Below are 27,056 nucleotides of genomic sequence, written 5' to 3'. Positions count from 1 at the left end.
CCTAAACTGAGGAAAAAATTTTTTTTTTATATATTTTTGGGGGATATTTATTATAGCAAAAAGTAAAAAATATTGCATTTTTTTCAAAGTTGTCGCTCTATTTTTGTTTATAGCGCAAAAAATAAAAACCGCAGAGGTGATCAAATACCACCAAAAGAAAGCTCTATTTGTGGGAAAAAAAGGACGCCAATTTTGTTTGGGAGCCATGTCGCATGACCGCGCAATTATCAGTTAAAGCGGCGCAGTACCGAATCGCAAAAAGGGGCTTGGTCCTTTAGCTGCAAAATGGTCCGGGACTTAAGTGGTTAAAAAAATAAATAAATAAATAACATACATGTCATACTTACCTCCTCTGTGCAAGAGTTTTGCACAGAGTGGCCCTGATCCTCCTCTTCTGGGGTCCCCCAATGGCACTCCTGGCTCCTCTCTGTCCCAAAGGAGAAGTGCTTTCCCGGGGGGCACTCATGTGGGCACTCTCCCGTGTCCTACTGCTGCGTCCATTGACACAGACAGCAGGACTTAGCCCCGCCCCCGCTTCCCACATCATTGGATATGATTGACAGTAGTGGGAGCCAATGGCTGTGCTGCTATCAATCTATCCAATCAGGACCGAGACACCAGCTGGAGCTGATGTGCTCATCCCTGTCGCTGGATAGACCGAGTTTAGGTAAGTAAAAGGGGGCTCTGGGGGTCTGCTGCATCAGTTGAAAAAAATGTATGGTTTACAACCCCTTTACGTCTGAGAACATTCTCCAAGAGATTTCTTGTGGGGGTAATGTGCATTAAGGAAGCCCATTGAAAAGCCATTGTATTTAATTTGCATATATGTGAATTTAGTTATGTGAATTTTCAACACATCTGCACCATGAAAAACACCTATTCTGAATGTTCATCTCTAGCTCTGCATGATCACTATTGCCGCGTACACACGACTGGACTTTCCAGCAGACTAGGTCCAAAGGGATTAGTCCATCAGACAATCCGATCGTGTGTGGGCTAGTCTGATTGTTTTTCGGAAAAAAATCAGACAGACCTAGAAATAGAACATGTTTCAAATCTATCCGATCTACTAAAATCGGGAAAACCGTGATCAAATACCACCAAAAGAAAGCTCTATTTGTGGGAAAAAAAGGACGCCAATTTTGTTTGGGTGCAACATCACACTACTGTGCAATTGTCAGTTAAAGCAACGCAGTGCCGTATCGCAAAAAGTGCTCTGGTCAGGAAGGGGGTAAATCCTTCAGGACTGAAGTGGTTAAAGCATGGCTGTATGAGACAGTTGAAATTTTTGCCTGATTCCATGCTGACTTATAATACTGTATGCATCACAATATGTCTTTTGGCACAGGAAATGTAATCCCATGGGTCAAGGTGGCTCTGTCCTCAGCTGTTTATAGACAACTATAATTTTCTATGACATCCACAAATTGAATTTGGATCTCCTATGTTTTAATAAACAATTGAATTATTTGTCAGGATTAGATGCATAGATGGCAGTACAATGCTGCAGAGGTGTGCGGTGCCCCAGATTCAGCTCTGCTTTCTGGGATTGGACAGCAGCAGCCTGCGGCACTGGATAGGGGCCTTGGCTTTGACAGATAGCAATGGTCCTGACAGCGTTCCTACAAAGCTGTAAATGAAACTCAGACACTTCCGTACATGAGTTGCAGCACAGCGTGACATACTGCAGGTGGTACTGTTGCTATATTTATCTATGCTGAGCTTTTAGGTGGTAATGAAAACTGTTATAGCGCTCACTGCAGAGCACATTATGCAATGTTACTGCATTACAGAAATTGCTTCATGTTAGGAAACTGCTTCTTCTAGCAGTTACAGATGATGAAAGCAGCAGGCCTCTGTGTAGTACCGTGTCAGTCGTCTCCCTTACCTACATTTATGCAAATCCATTGATAGGCCACGTAAACCTGCAGTTTACGTACAATGAATGTATACCCAGAATCTATTTTTCAGTATGTCTGGTGTCATGTCTCATGGTATATGCTTTTCTTCAGCAAATATCTTTTTAAATTTGTTGCAAAGTTTCTCACCTGAAGAACCTGTCAGTAACAGAACTTCTTTTGCAGACTGACAAAGCTAAGCAGTCACCAAATTAACAGCAGTGTTGTCAGCCTGACATTGCACTCCTTCAGTAGAGTGTTGGGCTGCTTATCATGTCTATCAGACAGGCAGCCCAATGGCCACCTGAAAGTGGTTCTACAAGACTTTTTTTTATCTAAGGCCACTTTCACACTGACAGACTATCAGGTCTGCCTGTAAGTTTTCTGGTGGACCCGATGGGTCAAACCATCCATAGCTCTCTATGGAGCAGCAGATGTCAGAAGACCTGTCTCTGCTGATACCCAACAGCATCCGACTTGAACCTGTCTGCTAAAAACAGACGGATGTTCCCCATGCATCCGGCAGATCAGATCACATTACAGTCGGATGGAAATGGACAGGCAGTCCATTTTCCATCAGATCACCCCATAGAGAAGAGCGGGCTGTGTCCATGTCTGCTCTGCATAGTGGAGTGAACACATCTGCTCGGTGGGGACAAGCATAAAGATCCCTTGCTGAGTAGCTGGATCCGCTTGGTGGAGTCCTCCCCGTCTGCAAGGGGCCTTAATGTGGGGCCTTAATGTATTCCCTTCATTAGGGTAAAACATGTCCCAGTAGTAGTATGCCCCAACCTCTTATATATTTAACCAAGTCCTATCTTGATCCAGGACTTTGCCCCTCCACAGCCGAGCTCCCCCCCCAGGACACAGAGGTAGCAGAGGGAGCCAATGGCTCCTGCTGCTTACAATCAAGTCCTGTGAGGAGGGAGCAGGGGGTGGGGCTAGGCCACCCTGTCTGTGTCTAGGTGCACACACAGCAGGGCTCAGGAGCATGCCCACATTACTCCCTCCATAGCACACAGCTTGCTTTGGGGATACACACAGAAGAGAAGGAACTGAGAGTGCTGTTGAAATAATACCCCTAATGTTTTCAATATGTGAGTAATGTTGGTATCTATTTGTTGTCTTTCGCTGGGTGAATGTAACATTCTTAACATTTGATGCTAAAAGAAAGTAACCTAAAGAGCTATAGAGTTAACGGGCATTCAAACAATAGAGAAAATAGCAATGACACTATAGGCCAAGAACATTTGACCAGAAGAAGAAATAATATGAGGGAGAACTCTGAATTAAAATGTATGGAGATTCCTGTGTGAACGGCGGATTGAATTGGTGTTCAGTCCATTATTTTTAAAAGGGACTCCAGAGTCATACATATTACAAACATATTGGATATTATATGTGAATTTTGGGCAAATGCTGAGACATTTGCAAAGCATTTTTCTTATACGTAGACGCCTAACTCTTTCAGTTAAGCGCCATTTACTATATTAAAGCCTGCTTGTGGAATCAATATAAAATTAACAATATTTGTATATGGTATATCGTATGTGTTCATGCGTACTCAGTTTTAAAATAATTAAAAAAATTCTGCGCACTGTATGCAAATGCAGCCAACATTGGTGGCTATTAAATTTCAATGCCCATACATGCCAATTATTAGGTAAAACCAATTTTGTTTAAGACCTTTTGCCTTTGCCAATAATTGAGAGTTGCAGAACTCCAGCTAAAACCAGAATATGCAATATCTGGTGCAGCTGTGCATTGGGGCCAATCAGCTCGTTCATTTAAGCCTTGACAAAAAACCCAGAAGCTGATTGGTTTCTATGCAGAGCTGCACCAGATTTTGCACTGTAGTTTTAGTAACTCAACATCTATATTTACTCAAGAGTCAGGATAAGTGAATACACACACAGGGGTTGATTAACTAAAACTGAGTAGTGCAAAATCTGGTGCAGCTGTGCATGGTAGCCAATCAGCTTCTAACTTCAGCTTATTCAGTTAGGGTCCTTTCACACGGGGCGGATCAGTGCTGATCCGCCCCGTGGATATCCGCTTGCTCAGCAGGGATCACCGGAGCGATCTCTGAGCAGGAAGATGACAGGTCCGTCTCTGCACACTGCGCAGGGATGGACCTGTCACAGCGCCGCTCTCCCCTATGGGAGATCGGGTGATGACGGACCGCAGTGTTTCCGTCGTCACCCGATCCGATGACGGATGGAAAAATAGCTTTTTCCTCCGTCACACTTTTTCGGATCGGAGCGGGTCGGATGTCAGCGGACATGTCACCACTGACATCCGACGCTCCATAGACCTCTATGGAGTATCCGTTCAGGACCACCTGAAAAACTGACAGGCGGACCTGAACGGATCGTCCGTGTGAAAGGGGCCTAAAGCTTTGACAAAAATCTGGAAGCTGATCGGTTTCTATGCAGAGCTGCAACAAATTTAGCATTCTCTGGTTTTAGTAAATCAACCCCAAAGACTGTATTTGTTCATATATAGTCTTCATACAACTTGTTCTTTTGTCTGCAAAGTCTACAAGTTTGGATTACATGAAAATATCCTAATCAGTGAGACTTGACCATTCCCCTGTATGGCTGAATTAGGAAAAGGCTGTAGGGCCAGTTGGCCCGATACTCATATATATGGTCACCTCTGCAGCATGGTATTCTAATCTTTCCATAGATGGAAAATGGAAGTTATCAGAGAATATTTAAGGAGTATTATGTGCATAGGAGATGATACCTGATAGCAAAGTAAACGTGACTGAGTATATTCCACAGTCCTTCTGCTTCTCCCCACTTTCTGAATATGTAATATCCACTTGAAACTTCACTGGCTTCTGGAAGACAGATGGACCTCCTGTGGATTTGTACTCTGCTCTAAAACTTGTTTGTGAGATCACACTGTGACTGAGGCTTGGGATCTGTGGGGAAGAAATAACAGAAAAATGTAGACAATTGCACCTCTGTCAGTTAGTAGCGGTTGGGTTTAAGGTCCTAATTGACATCTTAGAATTATAGCATTTAAGGTCAAATTTAAATTCATGCTGCTCTAGACATCAACCTTATGCAAGTATCCTGAATAATAAAACCAGAAAGTGCTATCAAAAGTACTGCTGTACATGCATGCCACCAACCAAGTGCCTGCCAAAAAAAATCTGAATGTTGCATGCTCACTATATTACAGGGAATGCTATTACTCTTCCCTGTAGCCCTTGTACCCTCAAACTGTTCACTACTGCTAGTTCATTTTCCTAAAAGTCTCTAAGGAAATGTGTATTAAACTTGAAAAAATGTTGCTTAGTTGCTGCTATATTTTATGCTGCTATCCAAGGCATTGACCCATAAGTCTGTATATTCAATATAGCCCGACAGTCATTTTGGTAAAGTAGGTTTGAATTTGGGGGTGGCAATCTTACCGAGAGAAATGCTTGTACTATGTCAGCTTTAATTGAACTTAAAGGCTTGTCTTTAATGACCACAAAGATCTGATCCTCCTTTTCCAGAGTCAGGAAGTTACCAAACCATGACTTCTTGGCAAGTCTAGGGAGAAAACACATACCATGATTAAAAAAAAAAAAAAAAAAACATGACTTCTTGGCAAGTCTGTGGAAAAAACAGATACCGCAATGAATAAAAAAACAATGCCAAATAAATAGAAATCAAAACCCAGAAGGAAAAAGAAAAAACAAGATGGGATTTAGCATGAGGGTACAGTATATAAAGAATATTAATATATCTGTTTTATACAGACCAATATTTAATATTCTTTGTCTGTCAGATGGTTTCTCCTCAAGCAGAATTTGTCTTTTTTATTATTGGTGTAAAGGGAAGTTCTTTGCCTTGCTGCCTAAAAGTCTCAGTATGATAGGAATCACAGGTTGGATCCTGCCTATCTTTAGAGACCAGATAGAGTTTTGCCCAGGCTGATTGTTAATTTTCTCTTAATTTAGGGCTGAAATAAAAGAAAAACCTGCACTTGAAAATGACAACAGAAAAGTGAATCTGATGTCTATTAAAAAATGTTGTCTGTGTGTACACTAGGACTTTGTCCCATCTTCCATGTACTGTCTAAGCCCTTGTACACACGGTCGGAGAATCCGTCGGAATGTGTCCTATCGGACCGTGTTGTCGGATAATCCGACTGTGTGTGGTCTGCATCGGATTGATTCCGTCCGAATCTCCGTCGGAGAAAATTTTCCAACATGTTGGAAATATTTCCCGACCAACTCGGTCGGTCGGACATATTCCGATCATGTGTAGAGAATTTTGATCGGACCAAGTGCCACACATGTTCAGATCAAATTTCTACATCAAAGCTATTGGCTACTAGCCTGAACGTAGTCCCATCGTAACGAAATTACGTCATCACGTTCTGAAAGATCGGATTTTTCGCCAACTTGGCCCGACCGTGTGTACGCAACAGTTTCGGACAAGATCCGACGGACAAAATCCGACGGGCAAAATCAGACGGATTTGGTTGCGGAAATCTCCGACCGTGTGTATGTGGGCTAAGGCTAGCTGTGAGATTGGACAGATCACCCCCCCCCCCCTCTTCCTCCATGGATGTCCAACAATGCACTCTTCTCCATCTCCAAGCACATGCCCACTACCAACACCCCCCCCCCCCCCCATCATATTTCTTGTGAAACACTAACAGTAATGTCTGTCAAATCAGCCATTTACTTGCTAGCTGCATTGTTGGATGGCCATGGAGGGAAGAAAAATGCACCATGCAATTTCACAGCTAGCGTTCGACAGCACCTAGGAAGATGGAACACAGTACTACATAGTTTCATAGTTTCATAGTTAGTTAGGTTGAATAAAGACTCCAGTCCATCCAGTTCAACCTGAGTGAGTGTCTACAATTGTCCCTTTCCCTGTACATTGCTATACCCCCTATCCTCAAGGAGCCCACAATCCAAGGTCCCCATTCATATACTAGGGCCAATTTTGGACAGAAGCCAATTAACCTACCTGCATGTCTTTGGATACATGTCCCGTACATTCTTTGTCCCGTGGGAAAGTGAGCCTTCTACTTTACGTGACTCTTACTTGAGACACATGGACAAGTAAGATTTACTTTATTTTGTGATTTAACTATTTCTGTCCTTAGGAGCTGGCAGTGGGCTTTTAAAAGTGATCTGAGTGACTCTACAATGACCCGATCACTTTTACAGGGCGTGGAAGCACCCCCCCCCCCCCCACACCACCAATCCCGGGCTGTCTCAAACCACTGGGGAGCCCAGGACTGGTACAGTTGGGCCGACTGCAGACAGAAGTCAGAGAGGAATATCCATTCCTCCCTTTCCTCTGAGATGAATGAAGCCGAAAGTGACTACTATGTTTATTTTGGTTCTTTGTTTACTGGCCTGCACCGGCCAAACAGGCAGCTGATCAAATCAATCTTGGTTTGATCAGCTGTCTTGGAGGGCAGAAGAGAGATTACAGACCCCAGAGCTCTCAATAAAGTATACCTGTCACTGCCCGTGCTATCACAAGGGATGCTGATCATCCCTTGTTATAGTAATACAGTAGTACCTTAGATTACAAGCATAATCAGTTCCAGAAGTATGCTTGTAATTCAAAGCACTCCTATGTCAAAGCGAGTTTCCCCATAGGAATCAATGGAAACTCAGATAGTTCATTCCAGTGTCACTGCAAGTGTATGCAGTACCACATGTGGGCAGAGTTGGGGGGTGCAGGAAACACTCAGAGAAGCTCGGAGACCAGTCGGAAACGCTCCGAGTGTCTCCGTACGGCGTCACCTGCGCTCACGCACCTCTGGCCAAATGCAGTACTGCATACCCCAGAGGCTTGAATCCTGCTCGTCTTGCGAGGCAACGCTTGCAAACCGAGTCAGGATTTTTTTTTAGATCGTATTGCAAAATGCTCGTAAGCCGCGTTACTCGCAATCCGAGGTTTTACTGTAAAGTTACATTTTAAAAATGTAAAGAAACAGTGTAAAATAAATAAATACATTTAAATAAAATAAAACAAAAAAAAATGAACAAAAATATTAACAGCGCTCCTGTCCCCTCCCCATGCCCATGCGCAAACATGTACATAGGTTCTGCACACATAAACAGTGATTGCTCCACACATATGAGGTATCACCGTGAATTGCAGAGTGGGAGAAATAATTCTAGCACCAGAGCTCATGCTTAACTCTAAACTGGCAACCTGTAAAGGCATTTAAAGCATCACCTATGAAGATTTTTAGGTACCATTGTTTTTCACCATTTCACAGGCGTGTGAAATTTAAAAACTTGACAAATTTGGAATCTATTAACTCAGCACAACATCATCTTTTATAAAATGTTACCAACAATATGAGTATTGTGTTTGTGTGCATTAAAATATATTTAAAGTGTTTTTACCCTAAAAAAAAAAGTATCCTGTTCCTTTAAAACATGAATAACAGCACAGTGCTTGTGCTGTGTAGTTTGGCAGGTTGTATAATCTAAAATACCTGGTTGATCCTGCGTGGTACTGCTGCTGAGCACATGACACCGTGGTAAGTTTACGTGCCTCTGTCATCCCGCTGTCTCTCCTCTGTCTCACCCTCCTCCCTGCCTATCAACTTCTGTCAGTGCCCGCCCCTCCCCTCCTGCTGCTACAATAACTTAATAAAGTAATTTTCAGGCAATCCCCAGTGTTTGATAATGCTATCTGCCCAGTGTGTGGGCTTTATTAAAAAAAATGCCGTTCTCTACCTTATTTCAGAATGCCACTCAGCGCTCTTGTGACCGCCTGCCATTCTCCTCCTCTCTTCTCGATTGACATCAGCGGGGGATTCCCAATCCCTCCCGCTGTAGCTGCCAGATCAGGAGAGAAAACGGTGGGCGGTCAGGTGAGTGTCAAATAGCAATCTGAAATAAGGTATAGAATGGCACATACACTGGGCACATAGAATTATCGAACACTAGGGATTGCCTGAAAATTACAAAGTGGGTTTACAACCACTTTAAGTGTACTTGTTCCTGAGCATTTTAATTTGAAAAACAGCTGCGTATATATCACGAGGAATATAAAATTGCAATGACAACCATTTTATTCTCCAGAGCCTCTGCTTTTAAAAGATATGTAATGTTTGAGGGTTCTAAGAACTTTTCTAGCAAAAACAATGCTGAATTTACCATGTCTGTGAAAAATGTCCCAGACTAGAAGTGAATAAACAGAGATGAGGGGCTAATGCCAAATTTCACCATTTAATTTACAACTGTGTAAGATACACTAAAGTGGATCCAATGATATTCAGGATTCTAGAACACAGTATACTTTTAAAAGCAGTAATAGAATAGGGTATTTAATAGTATTTATGGGTGCAGTGAACAATACTTACTCTGGTGATGACTCCGGTGTCAAGTTGGTCATTTCATCAGCTGTGGGGACTGAACACATATCAATAGATTATTATTAATAATAGATAATATAATCTAAGACCTACTATGTCTATAATTTTTCTCTCATCACTCTTGTACAGACAAATCACAAACTAAGATCTATCTCAATGACATATGAGTGCCATAATGGCACAATGGTCATTATATTTTCATATTTTACTTCAGACCAGCAATTTGAGAACAATGGCATAACAACAGTTGTTATAAAGGTTGTAAACAAAGCACTGGTTGCCCAAACAATTAAATTCTTAGCTAGAGTAAATAGCTACCAACCCGCACCCAATTTATTCTGATATTTTAATAACTCTTTCTTACCTTGCAGCTTGCGACGGTGGAATCTTGGTGACCCCAGGAAATTATTCTTGATAGAGTTCAGTCTTGTTCTCCAGGGCATCCCACCAATGCTTGGGCTGGATGGTGGGGTTGGTGAAGGGGTGCCTGCTGGACTTTCCTTAGGCGTGTGCACAGGCGTTCCCTTGGGAGTAGGGAGGGGGCTGCCACGGGGTGACGGATGAGGGGTAACCTGTATAAGGGGTACAGATTTGGGGGCCAGATCAGATGCGGGCAGTTTGTTTGCGGTTCGGCAAGCATTGTGCCCAGCGGGAGAATTAGGAGTCCGCGGGGGGACAGTTGGGGAGTTTGAGGCAGGAAGTGGGTTGGACCGGGTGGTCTGAAGTGGTTTCTCTGAAGACCTGGGCTTAGGTGGAAAGGTATGGGTTTTGGGATGAGCAAGAGGGCAATCATTATGCCCTGAAGAATCAGAGGTCTTTGTGGGATGAGGAGAAGAGGGAGGGGTAGGTGGCTGGGGGAGGGCAAAAAACCTCCTTATTGGCTGTGAGTGAAAAAGCAGTAAGGAAAGCAAGAGAAACGGGCAAATAGAAAGATAGAGGATAAAGTGGGATACCAGAGAACCCAACAAAGAATAATACAGCAATAATAGGGGGAAGAGTAAGTCAAGTGGATATTGAAAAGCACACAAATAACATTACAGGTTGATGAAATGAGATAGGGGGGTAGAAAAACACACAAAGCAAGGTGAGGGATGATTCATTAGGAAATGTAAATTGCGAGAGAGTAATAAATGCCGTAGTATGAATGTAATTTGAAAGGAAGCATGATTCCAGCAGTACATATATGCGGAAGAAAGGGTAACACATGCACACAGATTGAAAGATTGTAGATCAAACACACATGAATATAAGAGCCAAGCAGCCATGGGCGGAGGAAGGTATCGGCGTGGTCAATTATGGGTGCGTAGGGTCAGATGGAAGGAAAGATAGCAGCCAACAATGTGGACCAAAGAATGAAAAAAAGAAAAAAAAGACATGCATGTTAGAAGCAAATCCCAAAGAGCAGCCAGAGCCAGAGAGCAGTTCAGTAGCAACATAAAATGCTAAGCCTTTTAGCACAGTTGTTAAAGCATCACCAGAGAAAATGGGTTATATCAGCAAACCTCACTCCCCTTCTTGGTCCTTGAAGTTGCAGTGTCCACACAAGAAAATAATATAAGCTATTTTTTCACTATTAGAACCGGATATTTCTTATAGGCAGAGTATCACTCAGAGGTGATGGGCTCAGTGTTGGGTGGACACTGGTCTTTCAAGTGTCCAGCTTAGTTCTTTCATCTCTTGGACATTGGACCACAAGATCTACTTAGTGGAGTTTCTAGTCACCTAGCAAATTTGTGGGCACCCATTTCTAATCCTCTTCTTTCTATATTTAAAACTTCCTAACAGCCAGGGTTCCCTCGAAATACAAGTAGCAGGTAGATGATCTAACCCACCGGCATACAAAAAAGCAACAACTTGGAAGCTAATCTGGCTCAACTTAAAGGAAACCTGTAATAGAAACATAGAGGCTTCCTTCATGCTGAAGGTAACTACTCAACAAAATATGTTCTCATCCTTACGGGATTAACATAGCTGTCATGCCAGTGCAGCTTTGGGAGGAAACTATACATCATGGTTCCATATACAGTCATATAAAAGGCAAGCACACCTGATGAAAATTGTTGACTTTTTAAACATAATTGAATAGGCAAATACTATATCTTGTTTCAAATAGTGCCTACAGATAAAGGTGAAAAACAACACATAATCTTTATACGGTATAATAATTTTCATGATATGAATGAGAAAAAAATTTAAGCGGAGGTCCACCCTAAAGTGGACCTTCCGCTCATTGGAACCCTCCCCACCTCCGGCGCCACAATTGGCACCTTTCAGGGGGGAGGGGGGTGCAGGTACCTGTACAGTACAGGTATCTGCACCCACTTCTGGCGTAGATTCTGCAGAAGGTACGTCCCTTTCTTCAGAATCTACGCCCCTTTCCGAAGGTCCCCCGCTGCCTGCTGGGAAACACACGGATCCCAGAGACAGCGGGGACCATCCTTATTGCGCAGCACGACTCGCGCATGTGCAGTAGGGAACCGGGAAATGAAGCCGAAAGGCTCCACTTCCTGATTCCCATAACCAAGATAGCACCCGAGAGACGATCGAGAGATCGGCTTCGGGTGCCGACATCGCGGGCACGCTGGGCGGGTAAGTGTCATTATTTTAAAAGTCAGCAGCTGCAGTATTTGTAGCTGCTGGCTTTTAAAAAAAAAAACGGCGGACTCCCGCTTTAAGGTTTGTGATATATAATGTAATTACACCCCTACATTTACCGTTACTTCAAATCCATAAAATTATAATCCAGTGTTCCAGTTTAGGTGCCAATGATTGGAACCTCTTTAAAGATGAATTCCAGGAATTCAGCCAGTTAAAAGCAAAGGCACTCTATGAGTTAAATCCAACTAGGTGCGTGACATCTCCTGGACTGGACTTATCTGGGATCTGAGAGGAGAGAAGTAGCTCAAGAGTGCCTTCACTTTTTACAAAGGTGCTGATCTCCTGGAATTTAGCTTTAAGCAGTGTGCAGGTGTAACAGTATTAAAACGTAGACATCTGGGGCTGGTGTTGTCTTTGCTGTTGACATATGTGGTGTCATTATGACAAGATCAATATAGCTCTCCAAGGCCCTCTGAAAGAAGGTTGTGGATGCCTATGAGTCTGGCATAGGATTTAAATAGCATGCCAAACGATTTTAAATCAATAATTTCAGTGAAATAAAAATAATCTGCTAGTGGCATAGGTTTCAAACAACTGCTAATCTATCCAGGACTGACCAGCCCAACAAATCCAACCCAAGAAATTATTGTTTTGTGCTACAAGAAAATGTGGCAGTCCAGTAACTCTTAAAATAGTTGGGATGAAAATATTTGTATCTACAATCAGAAAGATGTGTGCTAAGACAGAGCCTTTCCTGTGCATAAAGAACACTGGAGCAAAACCAGGACTTCTGGAATAATGTGCTTAAGACTAATTATTCAGAGTTGTTTGGTCATGGTAAAAGTAGATATGTTTGCAGCAAACCAAAGACAATGGGGTTGATTTACTAAAACTGGAGAGTGCAAAATTTGGCAAAATTTGGTGCAGGTCTGCATAGAATGGGCTCTGCATAGAAAATAGTCAGCTTCCAGTTTTTTGTTTATGTCAAAGCTTAATTGAATAAGCTGAAGTTAAAACCGTGAACAGCCATGCCATGAACAGTTGCACCAGATTTTGCACTCTGGTTTTAGCAAATCAACCCCAGTATTTCAGGAAAAGAACATCATAACAACTGTGAAGCATGGTGAAAATGTTAAAGTGCTTCTAAAGGCTGAAGGATTTTTACCTTCATGCATTCAATGCTTGAAGGTAAAAAACCTTTTGTGTGCAGCACCCCCTTCCAGCGGCCCTTGAGTTCCCTGCAATCCAACAATGTTCACGATAGCCTCTGCTGTTTTGGGACTCTCCCTCCCTATTGGCTGAGACAACAGCAGGAGCCTATTTGCTCCAACTGCTGTCAATCACAACCAGTGAGCCAATGAGGAGACTCTAAAATAAGAGGATCTGAGTTGCTCTGTGCAAAACCACTGCACAGAGCAGGTAAGTATGACATGTTTGTTATTTTAAAAATTGTTTTACTTTACTACCACTTTAAGATTTTTGGGATTGTTTTATTCTTTAGGGCCTGGGAAGCTTGTGATCAACTACACATTTTGCATCATATCAAAATGTGCTGATGAGAATGTGAGGCCATCTGTCCAATAGTTGAAGTTGAACCAGAAAAATGATAAAGCACATTAGCAAATCCACCAAGAAATGTTCCAAAAAGAAGAAAAAGAGTTATGGACTGCCATAGTTAATGCCCTGATTTGATTTCCATTGAAAGAAACTTACAAACGCCTTGCAACTAAAGGATTTTTGCACATGGCCAAAACTTTTTTATGAGTTCATATCAGAAACTGGTGGCCAGATATACACAAGAAGTAATTTCAACCAAAAGGGACAATAGTAGCTTTTAGTGATGAGAGTGTGCTTAATTTTTCCACAGTACACTAGAACACTGAGTTTTTTTTCTTATTTTTTTGTTTATCACAAATATCTGTAGGATCTAATGTATGCCTGTTCAAATATGTGGAAAAAGTCAACCATTTCCTTTGGGTGTACTTCATTTTTTGTTGTAGTGAACATGTTAGAGGCACCTATGGCTCTCTATTTGCCCTCCTAAAAGCAGTCTAAAAATTGAAACCCATGCTGTTCCAAATCAATAATTAACAATAGCTTTTACAGTAATGTAATAAATTTGCCAGCTAAAGCTACATTCATCATATCCAATTAAGAAAAAGTTCAGCTGCTCAAATTATTATCTATTTAGTCACACTAGTACGGAGTTCCCTTCTGCTACCGGCCCTAATAGTAGCTGCATTTTGTTTTTTGGGTTTAAGTCACAGACCTAAAAACAAGCACGCAGCAAGTAAAGTCCCACCCTACTACATTGCCTTCAAAAAGTATTCATACCCCTTGAAATTTTCCACGTTGTCATGTTACAACCAAAAACCTAAATGTATTTTATTGGGATTTTATGTGATAGACCAACACAAAGTACTACATAATTGTGAAGTGGAAGGAAAATGATAAATGGTTTTCAACATTTTTTACAAATAAATATGTGAAAAGTGTGGCAATACTTTGTAAAATCTCCTTTCGCTGCAATTACAACTGTAAGTCTTTTTGGGTATGTCTCTACCAGCTTTGCACATCTAGAGAGTGAAATTGTTGTCCATTCTTCTTTGCAAAATAGCTTCAAGCTCTGTCAGATTGGATGGAGAGGATCTGTGAACAGCAATTTTCAAGTCTTGTCACAGATCCTCAATTGGATTTAGGTCTGGACTTTGACTGCGCCATTCTAACAGCAGTCTAAATGACTGCTTTGGTATTAACCATTCCATTGTAGCTCTGGCTGTATGGTTAGGGTCCTGCTGGAAGGTCAACCTCCGCCCCAGTCTCAAGTCTTTTGCAGACTCTAGCAGGTGTTCTTCTAAGGTTGCCCTGTATTTGGCTCCATCCATCTTCCCATTAACTCTGACCAGCTTCCATGTCTCTGCTGAAGAAAAGCATCCCCACAACATGATGCTGCCACCACCCTGTTTCACGGTGAGGATGGTGTGTTCAGGGTGATATGCAGTGTTTGTTTTCCACCACATATAGCGTTTTGAGTTAAGGCCAAAAAGTTACATTTTGGTCTCATCTGACTAGAGCACCTTCTTCCACAGGTTTGCTGTGTCCCCCACATGGCTTCTCGCAAACTGCAAATGAGCTTTCTTTCAACAATTACTTTCTTCTTGCCACTCTTACATAAAGGCCAGATTTGTGGAGTGCACAACTAATAGTTGTCATGTGGACAGATTCTCCCACCTGAGCTGTGGATCTCTGCAGCTCCCCCAGAGTTACCATGGGCCTCTTGGCTGCTTCTCTGATTAATGCTCTCCCTGCCCAGCCTGTCAGTTTAGGTGGATGGCCATGTCTTGGTAGGTTTGCAATTTTGTCATACGCTTTTCATTTTCCGATGATGGATTGAGCAGTGCTCTGTGAGATGTTCAAAGCTTGGGATATTTTTTTATAACCTAACCCTGCTTTACACTTCTCTACAACTTTATCTCTGACCTGTCTGGTGTGTTCCTTGGCCTTTATGATGCTGTTTGTTCACTAGGGTTCTCTAACAAACCTCTGAGGGCTTTACAGAACAGCTGTATTTATACTGAGATTAAACTGCACACAGGTGTACTCTATTTACTAATTAGGTGACTTCTGAAGGAAATTGGTTCCACTAAATTTTAGTTAGGGGTATCAGAGTAAAGAGGGCTGAATACAAATGCACGCCACACTTTTAAGATATTTATTTGTAAAAATTGTTGAAAACCATTTATCATTTTCCTTCCACTTCACAATTATGTGCCATTTTGTGTTGGTCTATCACAAAAAATCCCAATAAAATACATTTACGTTTTTGGTTGTAACATGACAAAATGTGGAAAAATTCAAGGGGTGTGAATACTTTTTCAAGGCACTGTATTAATCCGCTGTGGGATAGTGACTCCAAAAACATTGGAGAATCAGAATGACAGTATAGTTGCCTAGGATTTTGTATATCTCTCATGAGATTTCATCAGTAGGTGAATAGATTTATGAAGATAAGGTCATGGCTCCTAAAGTATAGATAAATAAAAGATTCACCTTAAAATAAGTTTTGAAGTTTGTAATTTTTAGATAATTAAGAAGTAAGGTTTGCTGAGTGTATGCATTGATACATAAATAATGTCAAAATGTTGCATGTAGCTATATTAAAACACACACTATAGGAAACCAGAAGCATGGATAATGGTATTACCCAGAATACGTATTAGACTAAGCCGGCATTGCTGGATCATGTGAATAGTATACATAGATCAAGCATCAAGGATATCAGAAGTCACCCACAATTACATTGAGCAAAATTATAAATGCAACACCTTTGTGTTTGCTCCTATTTATCATGAGCTGAACTCAAAGATCTATGACTGTACACAAAAGACCAATTTCTCTCAAATATTGTTGACAAATCTGTCTAAATCTGTGTTAGTGAGCACTTCTCCTTTGCCAAGATAATCCATCCACCTCACAGGTGTGGCATATCAAGATGCTGATAAGACAGCATGATCATTGCACAGGTGTGCCTTAGGCTGGCCACAATAAAAGGCCACTCTAAAATGTGCAGTTTTATCACACAGCACAATGCCACAGATGTCGCAAGTTTTGAGGGAGCGTGTAAATAGAATGCTGACTGCAGAAATATCCACCAGGGCTTTTGCCCTTGAATTGAATGTTCATTTCTCTACCACAAGCCCTCTCCAAAGGCGTTTCAGAGAATTTGGCAGTAGATCCAACCGGCCTCACAAACGCAGACCAAGTGTCCCCACACCAGCCCAGGACCTCCACATCCAACATCTTCACCTCCAAGATCGTCTGAGACCAGCCATCTAGACAGCTGCTGCAACAATCGGTTTGCATACCCAAAGAATTTCTGCACAAACTGTCAGAAACCGTCTCAGGGAAGCTCATCTGCATGTTCGTTGTCCTCATCGGGGTCACGACCTGACTGCAATTCGTCGCTGTAAACAACTTGGGTGGGCAAATGCTCACATTTGATGGCGTCTGCCACTTTGGAGAGGTGTTCTCTTCATGGATGAATCCCGGTTTTCACTGTACAGGGCAAATGGCAGACAGCACGTAAGGCGTTGTGTGGTTTGCTGATGTCAACATTGTGGATCGAGTGGCCCATGGTGGCGGTGGGGTTATGGTATGGGCAGGCGTATGCTATGGACAATGAACACAGGTGCATTTTATTGATGGCATTTTGAATGCACAGAGATACCGTGACGAGATCCTGAGGCCCATTGTTGTGCCATTCATCCACGACCATCACTTAATGTTGCAGCATGATAATGCACGGCCCCATGATGCAAGGATCTGTACACAATTCCTGGAAGCTGAAATCATCCCAGTTCTTGCATGGCCAGCATACTCACCGGACATGTCACCCATTGAGCATGTTTGGGATGCTCTGGATTGGCATATACATCAGCGTATTCCAGTTCCTGCCAATATCCAGCAACTTCGCACAGCCATTGAAGAGGAATGGCCCAACATTCCACAGGCCGCAATCAACAACCTGATCAACTCTATGCGAAGGAGATGTCCTACACTGTGTGAGGCAAACGGTGGTCACCCCCCTTGACCCCCCGCCTCCAATACAGTAAAACTGCACATTTTAGAGTGGCCTTTTATTGTGGCCAGCCTAAGGCACACTTGTGCAATAATCATGCTGTCTAATAAGCATCTTGATATGCCACACCTGTGAGGTTGATGGATTATCTTGGCAAAGGAGAAGTGCTCACTAACACAGATTTAGACAGATTTGTGAACAATATTTGAGAGACATAGGTCATTTGTGTAAATAGAAAAGTCATAGATATTTGAGTTCAGCTCATGATAAATAGGGCAAACACAAAAGTATTGCGTTTATAATTTTGCTTGGTGTATATAATATTTATATTTAATAACAATTATATTAATTTTAGTAATAACAATAATAATTTAACAATAATTATATATAAAATCACAGGACAGGAAGAAAATGTACACAAATTGAGGACCTCTGTTATCCTTATGGCCTTACAGAATGGGAGTCATCGTTTCTTATAATACACAAGTATCCTTTTCTTTTAACAGCCTGTTTGTTAGAAGAGTTCATCTAAATGAACTACTTTCATGGTACACTTCCACCCAAGAAAGAAATTCAGAATGGGCCTAACTGCATTAGAGGATTGTAGAGTTGTTGCCTGTAGCACTGAAGGAGATCCTAATTGATTGCTATAGGCAGCAGATATTCTTTAGTTAGTTATGAGACCCTCGGCATAAGTGATGACATCACTGCTGATTGAGTACAGATGAATATAAAAAATATAACGTTTATATCATTTGTGTATTATAACACATTCTGAGTGCACTTTAAAGGTGACAGAATATTATTATTAAAAAAACAACTGAGCAAACAACCAGACTAGATGGTCTTTCCTTTACACAAGCATTCTAAATTAATAAGGCCCCCTTGCACACTGGGCGTTAAGCCTAGGTTCATAGCGTTTTTGCAGCCTGCATCCGAATGAAGAGGCTGCCATGCCTGCATTTCTGCCATAAAAAGGTGCATACACCTTTTCAAAAATGCGGCAACGGGGGAAATCACATTGGTCTTTTTAACTATGCCGTTTCCCACACCTGAAAATGCGCTTGGGGCTGAGATGTGTCGGGATGCCATTCAGAATGAATGGCAGCCCCCGCGTGTCTCCAAAGAGCAGCGTGCTTTTACTGCGGGTGTGAGAATCGATGTGATTCCCTCACCCACAGCCATATGAATAGGTGTGCCTTAAAAGGCACATGAGCACAGTCCAGCCCCACTGCTGACAGCCTATAAAACTGTGTAGAGCCTGAAAGCTGGACGGAGCAACTAATGCTACTAACATTTAAGACAGTATGCACCCAGGGATAAATACAGACTGCTTGCTTAACGTTAACTATAATTAGCCCTGCTGCCAGATCTCATTATCAGTTGTAAACCAGATTAGAAGACTGTCTGCCCTAACAAAAGAATAAATATCTAGAAGCTGGGCTTCTCCGTAGTAGGTTTACCCTGTAATGTGGGATGGAGCTGGCATTTTAAATGGGGCATGACATTGGGGGCCAGTAAGTGGGACTCCCGTTCTAGGGGCTTGGATTGGATACACAGCGCTGACATCATCAGGAGCTGCATCTACCAGCTTGCAATCAGCAGTAGTTAGCTGTCAGCTGCCAGTGGCAGCTTGGTCACGGTTCTGGGGGCACCTGTGGCGTGTGCCCCCTCAATATGACAGCGACACATATTTGTGGGCCATCTGCCCTGCTGTTGCATATGTGTGTAATGTCTTTGTAAGGGGGTAAATGAGGGAAACTCACTGTGGTTGATTTACTAAAACTGGAGAGTGCAAAATCTGGTGCAGCTCTGCATAGGAACCAATCAGCTGCCAGGTTTTCTTTTTTTTTTCCCAAAGCTTATTTGAACAAGTTGAAGTTAGAAGCTGCACAGCTGCACCAGATTTTGCACGCTCCAGTTTTAGTAAATGGACCTCAGTGTGCCCACTCTCTTTGTCGGGGGACAGACTCACTTTGCAGTTGTTCAGGGCAGCTTGCAGTCAGCCCAAAAACATCTAACTATAGGAAATATTTTTAAAATTATATTTAGGCAGACATAACAAACATGTTGTAGGGTTTTTTTTTTACTACAAAAAATTTAAATACAGTGCAGCAACCCATAACAACCAATACCAATTCCCTGCTGAAGAAAGAATAATAGATGGATTTGGATTGGTCACTATGGATTATCGTTTTTAAAACTGAATCTATGGCAATGATAAAAATAATCTGCTGAATCATGCTAAAAAAAAATCTTAATTTGCCCACGGGTACCTTTGCCTGGTAACTCTAATACCGTGTACACATGTTCGGACTTTCCGACGGAAAATGTGCGATCAAACCTTGTTGTAGGAAAATCCGATCGTGTGTGGGCTCCATCTGCCTTTTTCCGTCAGAATTTCCGACACACAAAGTTTGAGAGCAGGATTTAAAATTTTCCGACAACAAAATCCGATCGTTTAAATTCCGATCATGTGTAGACAATTCCGACGGACGAAGTGCCACGCATGCTCAGAATAAATTACGAGACAAAAGCTAATGGCTATTGCCCTCTTTATAGTCCCATCATATGTTGTTTACGTCACCGCATTCTGAACAATCATATTTCCCAACAACTTTGTGCGACCGCGTGTATGCAAGACAAGTTTGGGTCAAAATCCGTCGGAAAAAATCTGATGGATTTTGTTGTCGGAATGTCCGAGCGTGTGTATGGGGTATTACAGCATATTTCAGCCACAACCCACCCAGAGGGACAATGGAAATTGTGATTTTTTTTTTACCTTCTAAAAACAGAGAAGGCACAGACTTTTTGAAAAAACAAAACAAAAAAAAACGCAGAAATCGAAAGCTGATGGTTATCAAATTTCTGAAATATCTCTAATAATTCTGCAGCAGACAGCTGGTAAGTCACTTTGAGCAACCACTGCCCATTCTTTATTTTCAATTGCAATATATTTGAGTATTTCAGAACAGCTCAAGACTTGTGTAGACATCGAGCTCAGTAAATAGGAAATAATTTGAAGATTATAGAGAAAATCACAGCCCTTATAGCTGCCTCACTCTTCAGATCCCCTCAGAAGTGCACTCAGAATGTTTATTGAATTTTATATTTATTCACATTATCCAGCATCTGCCACCATGCATACTCACCACATACATACAAACCTAGGACACATACAGATGCAGCCTGAGTGATTGAGCCAGTGAATGCCTATTGCATTCACAGAGAGCAGAAAGGATAGCAGAGGAAACCTGTAAAGGGGGATATCTGTAGGCCACCATCCTTCCTAAAAATGCTAGTTGCTTGGCTGACTCTGGCATTAGTATAGCCTGAACAAGGAGCAAGTGAAGTCAGAAAACCTGATCTGCAAACTTTTTCTGGGTCAGTGACAGCCAGGAAACAAGCATTCTCTGAACAAAACAAAATTGAAATATTTCTCTCAGTAAAGGTTTCCTTCAATTTACCAATCCTTAAATTTGGTGGCGGGGCTCATTTTCTTTTTTTAGGATTTTTTTTCTTTATTTTAACCTAATTTTCCTGCCACACTTTCTGTCCTAGGCTGAAGCAGTGTTGTCACACTAGGAAAAGAAGTGTGTTAGGACTACAGAACATTACCCCCTCTCCTCTTCTCCATAACAAAGAGGAGAGGTGTTCTGCAGTCCACGCAATGAATTAGGAAGGGTTGATAACGTTTTAGAGTTTCGGGGCAGCACAGGCTGGAAGTTCCAAGTTCACTAGATTTCTGGCAGGATCAAGAATGCGTTCAATGTTATATTGAATAGACCAAAATAAGAGGCAATTAACCGTTTGGCCAGTCATCGTCAAATCTGTTTTTGCACACCTGAAAAGGCACAGGTGTAGCATTTCTAGCAGCCTATCAAATTCTACAACAGGATAAAATATAGACATGTGCACTGCCAAAAAATGTGAATTAGTTTCGTTTGTTAGGTTTTTTTTGTTTTTTTGTTTTTTGGGTCATTCGTTATGAGCGCAATTAGTAAATTCGAAAATAAGAAAGAAAATACGAAAATTCAAAAGATCGAAAATCTAAATAATAATTAACTAACTAATAATAACTAACTATTAGCCCCCTTTCACACCTTCGGACCATTCAGATCCGCCTGTCAGTTTTTCAGGCGGATCTGAACGGGAGCTCCATGTACCTCTATGGAGCGTCGGATGTCAGCGGAGACATATCCAGATGGATGCAAACCCTATTTTTCATCCATCTGGTGTATTGGATGAAAACGGACAGGCGGTCCGTAATCATCCGAGCCCCCATAGGGGAGAGCGGGGCTCAGACAGGTCCGTCCCTGCACAGAGTGTGGAGCGATCTCCGCTGAGCTATTTATGGGCTCAATGTGGACAGCCCCGTGTGAAAAGGGTAAATTATAGGTATTGGAATTTCCTTTCAAATTTCGCTGTTAGTGAACGTAACAAATACAAATGATTTATCTGAAATAATGCTGCATCTAAACAAATGGAACTGATCAAATTAATAATAAATAATAAAAAAGTTTTTATTATTATTATTATTTAATATTATTTATTTGTTACGTTCCAATCATTTAGATACGGCATTCATAATTTTGGATAATTTGTAACTTCAGATAAATTCGCATTTGTTATGTTCACTAACAGCCATATTTGAAAAGAAATTCCAATACATATAATTTAATAGTTGGTTATTATTTCAGATTTTCGAATCTACGCATTTTCGAATATTCTGAAAAAAAATTTAAACGGGTTTTCGTTAATTCGGATGTTTCCAAATGAATGAATTTGTCATAATTAGTTAAAAAATTTATTTGGAACGAGTTGCACGTGTCTAGTAAAATATGCAGTGTCTGGAAGCAGTTGGACACTGTACAGAGCAGTACTCACATTTAGGACCATATGCATTCAGAGACGTATGCATCGAATGCAGAATTTCTGCATTCGGGGAATATGCCCCTGAATGCTAATGTCCTAAATGCAAGCACTGCTCAGTACAGTGTCTAGTTATATCATTTATTTTTTATCATATGGCCAACTATTAAAATTATAATGTGTTTTGTGTTGATAAGGAGTTGGGACTTGATCTACATTGTTTGTAAGAATTATAGCACTTTGCTTTTGCAGCATCTTCAAAACGGAAAATGTCAAGATCAGTAATGCACAACCAAGTACACAATTTAATTTATCAGGCATCATCTGCATCTGTGCATAGGTTTAATAATAAGTCAAACATACAAACAGCTAGTCAATGCATGTAATAAAGCAGATTAACAGAAGCACAGGGAAATGAAAAGAGGCACCTACAGTTTTAAAATATAACTGCACTTACATGCAGCACAGGGTAGTCTAAGGAAGAGTTATCACCCTGTATTTTACCCAAATACTGGGAGGAAGGGCAGGGAGGGGGTAAACGGGTTGGGATAAAGGGTTAAAAAGACTTACCCTGGGACTACTGATCGGGCTGGTAGAAAGTCCTGAAGAAGCACCACTGATTGACCGCGACCTGGAAGAACATAATCTGTTTTTAGAATTGTGTGTTTATCTGCATTTTTGTCATGTGCAATTTGATTTACCACAATTAGCCTGCTCTATACAGTGGCTTAGTGGTTAGCACTTTTGCCTTGCAGCTTGCAGTTCCAGCCAGGACCCCAGCTGAAAGAAGTTTGCATGTGCTCCTTGTTTGTGTGGGTTTCCTCAAGGTACTTTGGGTTTCTCTCACACTCCAAGGTCATGCTGGTAGGTATATTGGCTCCTAGTATGCATATATGCATACATGAGAGTTGGGGACCTTAGAGTGTAAGCTCTTTGAGGACAGGGACTGCCATGAATGTACAATATGTAAAGCTGCACTGCATAAACTGTTGCCACTATATAAATACCTGTATTAAAAAACAAATTGCTTATTTACTTAATTTTAGTTTTCACTAGAGCAGGGAAATGTTAGAACCCCTGTCATGTTTGTATTGCTGTCTTTGGACCCCCTTGGCATATTTACCCTCTCTTTTGCCCTGAGGACTGCTACCACTGAGAAAGAAAGTGACAGGAAAAACAAAATTTTACAGCTGTCACAAGAACGGGAGGGGAGAGGAAATCAAATCTTGTAAAATGTTATCTAAACTGCTGGAGCTTTATCAATCCTGAATAATAATAATAATATTCAAATGGGATCACAATCTAAGAGGAGATGCCCCCTACTTTGAACAGATTTCCTCTCACTTCCTGTTGTCCGCTGAGACAGTAGTTAACAGGAAATTCCTCAAAGGCAGCAAAAATAAGTCTACAAGCTTTAAAGAAATGAATGGGAGAGCCCAAGATTCTGTTGCATATTTGAGGACTGTCTTTGGGTACAACAGATGGAAAAGGGGTGGGGGGGGGGGGGTATAAGGTATTTAATTTAAAGGTTTACTAATGTTTACCGAATGAGTTAAAGTGGAAGTAAACCCATCGATTTAAACAGTTAAAAAAAAAAGCCATGCCGGGAATGCTAACTTCACATTGGCTGTGCTCTCAGCCAAACTATCAAAGCATCCAATGGCTGGTGTCACAGCGAATCACATGTGCAGCACCGCCACCATAGCAGTTGAAGATTAAACAAGGGCAAAGATGGCAGCTTCCTTGGCTGAAAACGATAGGGGAGTTTACTTCCACTTTAATTCACATAAGTAAACCCTGGGACTGCCTGCCTATGAGACATTGAACTTTAGTGTGGGCAGGCAGTGCTACTGTAGGAGCTGCCTGTTCAGACTGTCAGGGAGCAAAGAGGATGGGTGGGTGATGGGGATTCCATCTTGTGCCTCATTTACCCTTTTGACCACAGTAGAAACTATGCTGGAAAAATTATTTTCAGATTTCACAGGTCCTACCTATAAGCATATCTCAGGTACTATTTCTTAGCTGGGTTTCATATAGTCACAGTTAGACCCAGTATCAGGCAAAGTCACCAAAGATCTTCTGAGTAAGACCAATGTTTGGGCTCCCCATTCAACTACTGGTCTAGTAAAAAACACTTATTCGCTGTGTGTTATTGTCAACTAGATAGAAATGAGCCATGGCCAGGTCTACATAGGAACAATTGAAACAGTCAGCACCTGTCACACATTTATAACAAGTGGGCTTCAACTTTCCAGAGGCCCCTTGTGGAGCTCACAGTGTGTACAAATTGCAGGTTTGCACCTGGTTAGACCCGTGACTTTGCAATCCCATGGATGCACATCAGAATTTTAGAACGCGCCTGCATTTTTTCATACCTTGCAGTCATATTATGATGGAATCCTTAGTAATTTTGGACTCACAAAATCTGGACTATTTGGGGTTGAGTGGCCAAAACTGTAGAGTGCAAAATCTGGTGCAGCTGTGCATAGAAGCCAATCAGCTTCTTACTTCAGCTTGTTCAATCAAGCTTTGACAAACAAAACGTGGAAGTTGATTGGTTTCTATGCAGAGCTGCACCAGATTTTGCACGCTCCAGTTTTAGTAAATCAACACCTTGGAGTCTAAAGTATGTAAGAACATGACATCCAAATGCCCATGCTACAGATATGTTTCATATACAGATGTCCATATAAGCAAACCATTTCTGACCTCTGGCCATGCTGTGCCATCTCAATAGCCCTGCGTGCTGGTACTGGTGAGCCTCCATCTGTTCCACTGAGAACTTCCATGGATTTTCTCTCTGGTCTTCTCTTCCCATGACGAGTCAACATGGGTGAGTCAACACGCTTCCTAGGAGGATCTAGAAGATAATAAGACAAGAAGTCAGACTGAATATATAAAGAAATGACTTGACGTCTGGATCTGGAGTTGGAAGATTAGGAATCCTACCAATATCTGCCCTTGGTGGGAGATCTTCATCCTCTTGGCTGGGATACCTCTCTTTCCGATCCAGTAACAAGAAATAAATCATCTTCTCCTGGTTTTCTCTGATCATCAAGGAGAAAATGTTTTAGAAAATCTTCTAGCATGTAATAATTTAATTCTACAATTAATTTGATTCTATTGCTTATTGTCTTAGCTTGCATATAATTCTTCCTGTCTCTCATGATAATTCCACTGCTTGCTCCGTACAGCTTTCCCTGTATATATTGTCCCCAGTAGTCTTTAGGCTTCCTATAGTGATACATACTGCAGCTGTAAGTCTCTCTTCCCATCACCCACATGTCATTTTTATTGCCTTCTACCTGAGGTAGGTAACGTGAGGCTTGCAAGTTGTTGCTAAATTAAAGTACCAGGATGCTTTGCCAGACAGTTCACCAGATCTACATATCTGCAGTAAACACAGCGATCTTGACTCTTACTCTTCAGACAACAGGTCTTGCAGCAATTTGTTCCGATCCCTAAAACAGCCTAGGGAATGCATACTCTCCAGCACATCTGGGTCGACATCCTCTAAAGATGGCAAGGACCCCATCTGTACCTTCCGGGGAACTGCTTGCTCTGGTTCTGGCTCATTCTTCCCCCCTCTGAAAGAAAGAAAGGCATTGTAACTGATTGCGGAGCAATAAGAATTCAGCATTTTAGCGACATGAACAATAAAACAAGCTTTCTGATTGGTTGAGATGGGTTAAAGCATATGAGACTCAATTTACTAGGCTATATCTACTATTATTTGCATTTAGTGACTGTTATTTTTATCAATGATGTGTACCAGTCTCAATTCACAGCTAAAATACAAGGATAAGGATTCTTATTTTTGTTTTTTAAGTGTCAATTGTATTTTGAAATTTATTATTTATTTTTCCTTAAAAAAAAAAAGATCATTGTCCTTGTGTACAGCTTCCTTAAAATGGAATTAAGTCCTGCTAGATCACTATAGGCTGGCCACTTTTGCAGGTAAAGCATTAAAACTAAGTGTCTATACTCTGTTTAAAATCTTGTAATACACTGTCTCATCCTGCTCTCCACATACTCAATTGCTCTCTATTTTAGGTACTATTTCAAATTTGTAGAGGCTGATCTGCTGACAGCCTGAAGATTTACTGCTGTTTGAGGGCTCTGGGCTTCAGCTAAATGATAGCCTCCAGCAAGAAGAAACAGGAACAATGTTGGTGGCAATTTACAGCACACACTAATTTTGGCAGCATAATTATTAATGTTCAGTGTATGTTTCTTGCTAAAGAACATTATATTTATCAAGTTGCTATGGATAAAGCTCCGCTTTAATAAAGCCTAAGAGCCATGGCATAAGATCCTGTCTCTGGCAAAAACTCACCAACAACAGAATCACTACAAACAACAAAAAAAGTACTCATCTTTTTTCATGTCTTGCTCATTCTCTAGCCTAAAGATGAGCAAGTGTAAGTTGTCTCTCACCATCTTGGTCATCCATCCAGCAAGGAAGCAATACATGGAAATCGTGAGCATTTCTCTACCAGTACATGCCACAAAAAATGAGCAAGTAACACATGCCTAAGAGCTTAGTGAATTGAGCCTATTATCTTATTATTGAATAGCAGTGTGTGAACTGGAACCAGGAAAAATATTGTTTCGGCAATCAATCTTCTTATTTTTAAGATTTTAATTTTTTTCTCCTGCTCTGGAAAAATAAACATCTATTTGGTTGCTACAGGCAACAGCCAAAATTTTCTTTGCAAAAAATATCAGCCTTGGTGCATCTCTGTACA

At 41.4% G+C, this 27,056-nt stretch overlaps 1 protein-coding gene across 5 annotated transcripts in view; it reads right to left on the bottom strand.

Moving 5' to 3' along the window:
* The window catches only part of BRSK2 (BR serine/threonine kinase 2), a 263,246-nt gene that overhangs the window by 32,498 nt on the left and 203,692 nt on the right, over nt 1-27,056 (bottom strand). For 4 of the 5 annotated variants that reach the window (XM_077460493.1, XM_077460501.1, XM_077460510.1 and 1 more), the window contains exons 10-17: nt 25,731-25,895; nt 25,258-25,355; nt 25,018-25,168; nt 22,879-22,939; nt 9,625-10,141; nt 9,249-9,297; nt 5,323-5,446; nt 4,647-4,827 (exon numbers count right to left, since the gene is read on the bottom strand). In XM_077460493.1, coding sequence (XP_077316619.1) covers nt 4,647-4,827; nt 5,323-5,446; nt 9,249-9,297; nt 9,625-10,141; nt 22,879-22,939; nt 25,018-25,168; nt 25,258-25,355; nt 25,731-25,895 — 1,346 coding nt within the window. The remainder of the gene's footprint in view (nt 1-4,646; nt 4,828-5,322; nt 5,447-9,248; nt 9,298-9,624; nt 10,142-22,878; nt 22,940-25,017; nt 25,169-25,257; nt 25,356-25,730; nt 25,896-27,056) is intronic. The other variant, XM_077460524.1, reaches the window with a different exon arrangement.

This window comes from Lithobates pipiens, unplaced genomic scaffold (genome assembly GCF_037356315.1).
Source record: "Lithobates pipiens isolate NorthernLeopardFrog02 unplaced genomic scaffold, aLitPip1_a1.2 Scaffold_10, whole genome shotgun sequence".
NCBI lineage: Eukaryota > Metazoa > Chordata > Amphibia > Anura > Ranidae > Lithobates > Lithobates pipiens.
Note: the sequence above shows the minus strand (reverse complement) of the source record. Positions and strands in the feature narration are given on the sequence as shown.